Source organism: Sturnus vulgaris, unplaced genomic scaffold, assembly GCF_052056855.1.
Source record: "Sturnus vulgaris isolate bStuVul1 unplaced genomic scaffold, bStuVul1.hap1 Scaffold_234, whole genome shotgun sequence".
Taxonomy (NCBI): domain Eukaryota; kingdom Metazoa; phylum Chordata; class Aves; order Passeriformes; family Sturnidae; genus Sturnus; species Sturnus vulgaris.
The window spans coordinates 67,501-76,761 of record NW_028276324.1 but is presented as its reverse complement, the minus strand read 5'-3'; the positions used below and the strand labels follow the sequence as shown (position 1 = coordinate 76,761).

General features: G+C 29.3%; 1 protein-coding gene across 1 annotated transcript; it reads right to left on the bottom strand.

Moving 5' to 3' along the window:
• Positions 1-1,959: 1,959 nt before the first annotated feature.
• Positions 1,960-9,078, bottom strand: HOXC9 (homeobox C9). The gene is made up of 2 exons (XM_088158468.1): positions 8,529-9,078; positions 1,960-2,235 (listed from the first exon to the last, which is right to left on the bottom strand). The coding sequence occupies exons 1-2, from the start codon at positions 9,052-9,054 to the stop codon at positions 1,991-1,993; spliced, it is 771 nt and encodes a 256-aa protein (XP_088014594.1). The 5' UTR covers positions 9,055-9,078; the 3' UTR covers positions 1,960-1,990.
• Positions 9,079-9,261: the final 183 nt, after the last annotated feature.

Here is a 9,261-nt window from a genome sequence, read left to right as displayed (position 1 = left end):
AAAAGAATAAAAAAATAAAAGAATAAAATCCACGAAAAGCAGAAACTTCCAGCGAACAGAAACGAGAAATCAGCGCCGCTCCCGCCCGTCCTTTCCGATTTTTTTTCCCCTTTTTTTCTCCTCCTTTTTTAAATTTTTTTCCCCTTTTTTTAAATTTTTATATAAAATATTCGCTCGCGGGATTTCGCCCCCAAAAAACCCCTTTTTTTTTTTTTTTTTTCTTTTTTTTAATATATATCTCTATCTATATCTATATATACAAGAAAACAACAACCAAAAAAATGTTCAAAATACTGGATTAAATTTTAATTTAGGAAATAAAATATAACAATAATAATTAAAAAAAAAATTTTTTTTACGAAAAAATACATCAAAAAAAAATTTAAAAAATTAAAAAAAAAAACAAAAAAAATATTCAAGTACTTCTCGTGCCGCTTTCGCCGAGGGCAGAGCCAAGCGGAAGAAAGGAAGAAAAAACCAAAATAATTTAAAAAATCCCCCCCGGGGGTTTCTTGCTTTTTTTAGTTTTTGTTGGGGTTTTTTTGTTGGGTTTTTTTTTTTGTTGTTGGGTTTTTTTTGTGGTTTTTTTTTTCTTTTTTTCCGGTTTTTAATCGCGTTTTAGAAAAATCTCGAGTCCCCAAACCTCAGGCAGCACATTCAGAGTCACAAACGTTTCACCGCGGGTTTTTTTTTTTTTTCATTTATCGTTATTAAATTTTTCCTCTTTTTTCCTCTTTTTTTTCCTCTTTTTTCCTCTTTTTTTTGTCCTCTTTTTTCCTTTTCTTTCCTCTTTTTTTCCTTTTTCTTTTTTTCCTTTTTTCTCTTTTTTCTCGTCTTTTTTCCCTTTTCTTTCCTCTTTTCTTTCCTCCTTTTTTCCTCTTTTTTTCTCTTTTTTTCCTCTTTTTTCCTCTTTAATTTTCCTCTTTCTCCTCTTTAATTTTCCTTTTTCTCCTCTTTATTTTTCTTTTTTTCCTCTTTTTCTTTTTTCCTCTTTATTTTTCTTTTTTCCTCTTTATTTTTCCTTTTTTTGTCTTTAATTTCCTTTTCCTCCTCTTTAATTTTCTTTTTTCCTCTTTATTTCTCCTCTTTAATTTCCTTTTCTCCTCTTTATTTTTCTTTTCTCCTCTTTACTTTTCCTCTTTTTTCCTCGTTATTTTTTCTTTTTTCCTCTTCCATTTTCCTCTTTAATTTTCCTTTTTCTCCTCTTTATTTCTCCTCGTTATTTTTTCTTTTTTCCTCTTTCATTTTCCTCTTTTTCTCCTCTTTAATTTTCCTTTTTTTCCTCTTTTCTCCTCTTTATTTTTCTTTTCCCCTCTTTATTTCTCCTCTTTAATTTTCCTTTTTCCTCCTTAATTTTCCTCTTTTCTCCTCTTTACTTTTTTCTTTTTTCCTCTTTATTTCTCCTCTTTAATTTCCTTTCTCCTCTTTACTTTTCCTCTTTTCTCCTCTTTATTTTTCTTTTCACCTCTTTATTTTTTCCTTTTTCCTCTTTCATTTTCCTCTTTATTTCTCCTCTTTAATTTTCCTTTCTCCTCTTTATTTTTTCTTTTTTCCTCTTTATTTCTCCTCTTTAATTTTCCTTTTTCCTCTTTACTTTTCCTCTTTTTTCCTCGTTATTTTTTCTTTTTCTCCTCTTTCATTTTCCTCTTTATTTCTCCTCTTTAATTTCCTTTTTTCCTCTTTATTTTTCTTTTCTCCTCTTTATTTTTTCCTTTTTTCTCTTTACTTTTCCTCTTTATTTCTCCTCTTTACTTTTCCTCATTTCTCCTCTTTATTTTTCTTTTCTCCTCTTTAATTTTCCTTTTTCCTCTTTCATTTTCCTCTTCATTTCTCCTCTTTCATTTCCTTCCCCCCTTTATTTTCCCTTCCCCTTTCCCTTCCCCCCTCATCCCCCCCTCCCCAAAACCCCCCAAAAACCCAATAAAACCCAAATTAAATTAACTCCCATCCTCGCGCGCGCGCTCTGTCTGTCTGTCTGTCTGTCTGTCCGTCACTGCTGCTCCTTCTCGCTTTTCTCTTTATTCATTTTCTTCATTTTCATGCGCCGGTTCTGGAACCAAATTTTCACCTGGCGCTCGCTCAGGTTCAGCCCGCGCGCCACCTCGTACCTGCGCTCGCGGCTCAGGTACGCGTTGAACAGGAATTCCTTCTCCAGCTCCAGCGTCTGCAGCTTCGAGTACGGGCAGCGCTTCTTGCGCGTGGAGCGCGCGTGGATCCAGTTCGCCACCGGGTTCGCTGCGCACAGACACAGAGAGGGGAAATTTGAGTTTTTTTTGGTGTTAGATGAAGAGTTTCCATTCATTTTTTTATTTTATTTGATTTTTTTTCTAGTTTTTTTTAATTATGTATATATATTTTTGCTTTTTTTTGGAGTAATAGGTATTTTTTTTCATTTTTTTTAAATTATATATATATATTTTTTTTACTATTTTTTTTAATTAATGTGTATTTTTTTCACTTTTTAAAAAATTATATATATATTTTTTAGGTTTTTTTAAATTAATGTCTATTTTTTCACTTTTTAAAAATTATATATATATTTTTTTACTATTTTTTTTAATTAATGTGTATTTTTTTCACTTAAAAAATTATATATATATATTTTTCTACTTTTTTTAAATTAATGCCTATTTTTTTCACTTTTTAAAATATATATATATATTTTTTACTTTTTTTAAAAATTAATTTGTATTTTTTTCACTTTTTAAAAAAATATATATATATATTTTTTACTTTTTTTTAAATTAATGTGCATTTTTTTCACTTTTTTAAAAATTATATATATATATTTTATTTTTTTTAATTAATGTGTATTTTTTTTCACTTTTTTCAAAGTTATTTACATATTTTTCTACTTTTTTTAAATTAATGTGTATTTTTTTTCACTTTTTTTATAATTATATATAATTTTTTTACTATTTTTTAAATTAATGTGTATTTTTTCACTTTTTAAAAAAATTATATATTTTTTTTTACTTTTTTAAAATTAATGTGTATTTTTTTCCACATTTTTCAAAATTATATATATATTTATTTACTTTTTTTAAAATTAATGTGCATTTTTTTTCACTTTTTTAAAAATTATATAAATATATTTACTATTTTTTAAATTAATGTGTATTTTTTCCCACTTTATAAAAAATTATATATATATATTTTTACTTTTTAAAAAATTAATGTGTATTTTTTTCATTTTTTTTTAAATTATATAAATATATTTTTACTTTTTTTTGGAGTAATGTGTATTTTTTTCACTTTTTTTTCATTATTTACATTTTTTTTTCCTTTTTTTCTGAGTAATGTGTAGATTTTTCAATTTTTTTAGAAGTTATATATATATTTTTACACTTTTTTGGAGTAATGTGTATATTTTTTCACTTTTAAAAAATTTTTTTTTTTTTTTTTTACATTTTTTAAAGTGACGTGGAATTTTTTTTCACTTTTTTTATAAGTATAAATGTGTTTTTACGCTTTTTTAAATTATGTCTATTTTTTACATTAAAAAAATTTATATTTTTTTTGTACACTTTTAAAAATTTATAGACTTTTTTTACATTTTTAAAAATAACATCCATATTTGTTAATTTTTTAAAACCATATCTATATTTTAATTTTTTTATAACATATATATTTTCCATTTTTTTAATCACATATATTTTAATTTTTAAAATCACATATTGTTATTTAATTAAAAAATAATCTCTATATTCAGAATTTTTTTTACCATACACATATTTTTAAAATTATTGTTTTACCACGTGTGCAAATTATTTCGATTTTTTATCATAGATATTAATTTTTAATCATGTACATATTTTTAAATTTAAAAAAATAAATATTTTTTTAATTTTTAAAAATAGATTTACTTAATTTTTAAAATAATATCGATATTTTTCATTTTTTTAATATTACATATATTTATTAAATTTTTTTAAAAACACAAATCCTCAAATCTTTTCACACAAAATCCCAAATTATTTTAATTTTTTTTAATTTTTTTTTTTTTAAGATGAAAACAATTACCCGCCCAAAGCAATTTCCGATTAATAATTATTAATTTATTTCCCTTCCCCCCTCCCTGCTTAATTAGCACCTCGATATTTATTAATTAACACCCCGGCCCTCAATATTTATTAATTAACACCCCGGCCCTAATTATTTATTAATTAACACCTCGGCCCTAATTATTTTTAATATTTATTAAAGCGCCCCCTGTTAATTTTTGGAGCGGTCACTTCCGGTTTTTTTTTCTCTTTTCTCGTTTTGTTTTTTTTTTAATTATTTATAATTTTTTAATCTAAAAGAAAACACCAAAAAAAAAAACCCAAAAATTAAAAAAAATTATATTAAAAAATAAAATTAAAAAATATATGAAATAATAGATATGTGTAAAAAATAAAAAAATATTAAAAATAAATAAATATATATAGAAATAAAAAATATAGGTAAAAAATAAAAATATAGATAGAAAAAATAAAATATATAGAAAAATAAAATATATATATAAAAATAAAAATATATATAAAAATAAAAATATATAAATAATAAAATATATAAATAAAAATAAAATATATAAATAAAAAATAATATATATATTAAAATAAAATATATATATATAAAAATAAAATAGATATATATAACACGAAATAAAATATAGAAAAAATTAAAATAGATGTCTATATATATAAAAATAAAATAGATTATATAAAAAAATAAATTATATGTATATACGTAAAAAAATAAAAATATAGCTATGATGGTAATTATCGAAAAAATTGGAGAAAAAGCGGCGCGCTGGGTTTAAAAAAATAAAAATAAAATTAAAAAATAAAATTAAAAATAAAAATAAAATTAAAAATAAAATAAAAATAAAAATTAAAATTAAAATTAAAAATAAAAATAAAAATAAAATAAAAATTAAAATTAAAATTAAAAATAAAAATAAAATAAAAATAAAAATAAAAATAAAAATAAAAATAAAAATAAAAATAAAAATAAAAATAAAAATAAAAATAAAAAAATAAAAATAAAAATAAAAATAAATTTCGAAAGCGGCGGCCGCCGGCGGGGACGGAGCCGCGGAGTCGTAAAAAAATCAAAATTCCCCGAATTTCATCGCCCATAAATTCAATTTTACAGCCGAGCCTCCGCGCCCGCCCTGACCCAAAATCCAAATATTCGCGCTTTCCTCGCGCTGCTTTTGCGCTTTTTTTGCGCTTTTTTGGGTTTTCTTTTTATTTTTGGGGAGGCTTTTTAAAAAGTTTTTTTGGGGCTTTTTTTAAAGTTTTTTTTTTGTTTTTTTGGCTTTTTTGGAGGCCTTTTTTAGAGTTTTTTTGGGTTTTCCTGGGGCTTTTTGGCGATTTTTTTTAGGTTTTTTTTGGTCCTTTTTAGGGGTTTTTTTTTCGCTGTTTTAGGGGTTTTATTTTGCTTTTTTAGGGTTTATTTTTTTGCTTTTTTTTAGGGTTTTTTTTTTTTCTTTTTTAGGGTTTTTTTTTTTGCTTTTTTGGTTTTTTTTTTTTTTTTAATTTATTTTGATTATTTTTTAAACTCGATTTCCCCCCGCAGATTTTCCCCCCCCCCCGTTGTGTTTTTTTCTGGGAGCGTTTTTTGTTTATTTTCCTTTTTTTTTTTTTTTTTTCTTTTTTTTTCCCCGAGATTTTTGGGGTTTTTTTTAATTTTTTTTTTTTTTTCCAGTTCCAAAAAATCGCGAATTTCCCGGCGCAGCCCGGGGGGGTCACCCCCAAATCCCCCAAAATTATCCCCAAAAATTATCCCCAAAAATTATCCCCAAAAATTATCCCCAAATATCCCAAATTATCCCAAATATCCCAAATATCCCAAATATCCCAAATTTTCCCAAATTTTCCCGAATTTCCCCCAAATTCTCCCCCCGCGCTGCTCTTGGGCCGATTCCAGGTCGCTGCCCCCGGGAAAAATTAATTTTTTTTTTTTTTAATTTCTCTTTTTTAATTTTTTTTTTTATTATTTTGGGTTTTTTTAAAGTTTTCCCTTCTCTCCTCAGCCGCCCCCAAAATTCTGATTTTTCTCCTCATTTCCTCAGGCTCCCACGCGCAAATTTTAATTTTTAATTTTTATTTTTTTTTTTTTTTAGGAAGGTGGGGAAGGGGGGGGCGGGTTTGAGAATAATTCAGAGAATTCAGGAATAAAAATAAAAAATAAAAATAGAAGGAAATGAAATGAAATAAAAATAAAAGGAAATGAAAATGAAATGAAATGAAATGAAATGAAATAAAAATAAAAGGAAATTAAAATAAAATAAAATAAAATAAAATAAAATAAAATAAAATAAAATAAAATAAAATAAAATAAAATAAAATAAAATAAAATAAATTAAAATAAAGTAAAATAAAATAAAATAAAATAAAAATACAATAAAATACAATAAAATAAAATAAAATAAAATAAAATAAAATAAAATAAAATAAAATAAAATAAAATAAAATAAAATTAAAATAAAATAAAATAAAATAAAATAAAATAAAATAAAATAAAATAAAATAAAATAAAATAAGACCCGCCGGAGCTTTTATTGTTTTTTTTTTCCAGGAATCGCTGCCTTCACCCTGATTTGTTCCTTTCCCCTCCCTAAAAATAAAAATTTGAACCAAACCCAAAACCCAAAATCCAAAATCCAAAATCCGCCCCCACATCCGCGCTCGCTCCCGGCCATTCCCGAACTCGCCCTCGTTCCTGGAAAGCGCGAAATTATTTCTTTAATTATTTCTTTAATTATTTCTTTAATTTCATTCTTTATTTCATTTTTATTTCATTTTTTTTTTTATTTTATGGTAGAGGATTCTTTCCCCTTTCTCCGGGAATTTATTTCCCTGGATTTATTGATTGTTGTTAATTGATAAATTTATTTTTTTTTTTTAATTCGCCTTATTAATTTCCCATTAGCGGAATAAATTTAAATTAAAAAAAAAATATAAAATGGGGAAGGGAAATAGAGAAGAATTTAAAAATGGGGAGGAAATGGAAAATAATTTAAAAATGGGGGGAAATAAAAAAAAAATTAAAAATGGGGGGAAATGGAAAATAATTTTTAAATGGGGAGGAAATAGAGAAGAATTGAAATAATGGGAGGGGAATTGAGGACAATAAAAATAACGGGGAAAAAAGAGAATAATTAAAGAAATGGGAGAAAATAGAAAATAATTAAAGAAATGGGGGGAAACAGAAGAATTTAAAGGATTGGGGGGAAACCAGAGAAGAATTTAAAAATGGAGGGAAAATCGAGATAAATATAAAAAATTGGGGGGAAATTGAGAATAATTTAAAAAATGGGAGGGAAAAGAGGGAAGAAATTAAGAATGGAGGGGAAAACAATTAAAAAGTGGAGGAAAATAAATTTAATCGAGAAATGAGGGGAAAAAAATAGAGAAATTTAAAAATGGAGGGAAAAACCAGAGAGGAATTTAAGAATGGGGGGAAAAAGAGAAATTAATTTAAAAACGGAGGGGGAAAAAAAAAGAGAATTATTTCAGAATGAGAAGGGGGGGGGAGGAAAACAGGGAATAAAAAACGGGGTCAAAAATCATAAAATAAATATTTAAAAAAATATAAAATAAAAATTAGGGGAGAGCCGCGCTCAGCCCCAGGACGCTCGCGCGGCTCTGAGGAGATTTCAGGATTTTCTCCCTCTCCCTCCTTTTGTTTTATTTTCTGTTTTTTCTCTCTAAAGGTAATTCCATTTTATTGAGTGAGGTCCCGCCAGCACTTTTCCTTTTTTATTTTCCTTTTTTTTTCCCTTTTTTTCCCTTTTTTTTAACCTTTTTTCCCTTATTTTTCCGGTTTTTTTCCTTTTTTCCCCCTTTATTTTTCCCTTTTTTTTCCTCGTTTTTCCTTTATTTTTTCTTTATTTTTTCTCCTTTTTTTTTCCTTTATTTTTCCCTTTTTTCTCCTGTTTTTTCCCTTTTTTCCCCTTTATTTCCCCTTTATTTTTCCCTTTTCCTCCCTTATTATCTCCCTTTATTTTTCCCCTTTTCCCCTTTTTTTCCTTTATTTCTCCCTTTATTTCCCCCTTTTCCTCCTTTTATTTTTCCCCCTTTTCCACTTTTTCCCTTTATTTTCCCTTTTTTTCTCTTTATTTCTCCCTTTATTTTCCCCCTTTCTTTCCGTTTTTTCCCCTTTATTTTCCCCTTTTTTCCTCTTTATTTCCCCTTTATTTCCCCCTTTTTTCCCCCTTTTTTCCCCTTTTTCCCCTTTATTTTCTCCCTTTTTCCCTTTATTTCCCCTTATTTTTCCCTTTTCCCCCTTTTATTCCCCCTTTTTCCTCCTTTATTCCCCCTTATTTTCCCCTTTATTTCCCCCTTTATTTCCTCTTTTTTCTCCCTTTATTTTCCCTTTTTTTTTCTTTTTTCCCCCTTATTTTCCCCCTTTATTTCCCCTTATTTTTTCCCCTTTTTCCCCTTTATTCCCTTTATTTTCCCCCTTTATATTTCCCTTTTTTCCCCTTTTTTTCCCCTTTTTCCCCGCGCGTCCCGCACTCCCCGCGCGGCACTTACTGGGCTCTACCTCGTGCCTCTGCTCTTTGTGTTTGCCGCTGGCGACCAGCTCGGCCTCGGCGGTGGCCGCGCCGGCTCCGGCCGCTCTCTCGGGGTTGGCGTAGACGAGCTCGGCGAACGCTCGCCCCTCCGCGGCCGCGCACTCGCCCCTGCGCGGGCCCAGCGCGTCCTTGATGGCGAAGGGGCGAGCGGCGAAGGGCGGGAAGGAGCCCAGCGGCTCCAGCCAGCCCCGCACGTACCTGGGCGCCTCGGCCGCGCCCGGCGCGTACGGACCCGCGGCGTGCGGGTGCGGGTAGCCCAGCGAGCCCTGCGGGGCCACCGGAGCCCACGAGGTGGCGAACACGGCGGGTTTGGGGGCGAAGCTGCACGAGGGGAAATCGGAGCAGTCCGGGAGGAGCGCGCCGGGGCGAGCGGAGGCGCCGCCGTGGCCGGCGAAGCGCGGGGCGAGCAGCTCCGAGGAGGAGTCGCCGTCGGCCGCGATCAGCGAGTCCACGAAGTAGCCGCTGATGGGGCCAGAAGCCGCCATGGTTCGCTCGCCCCCCTGCTTGCCATGCACGGCTCAGGGCGCGCGCTCCATCGGTAACTTTTTATCTGCTCATTTCCCACAATCGGGGCAGGTAATTATTTTTTTTTTTTTTTTTTTTTTTTTTTTTTTTCTCTCTCGTCGTCTCTCTCTCTCTTTTTTTTTTTTTTTTTTTTCTCTTCTCGGTGGTTTTCTCAGCTCGCCATTGGC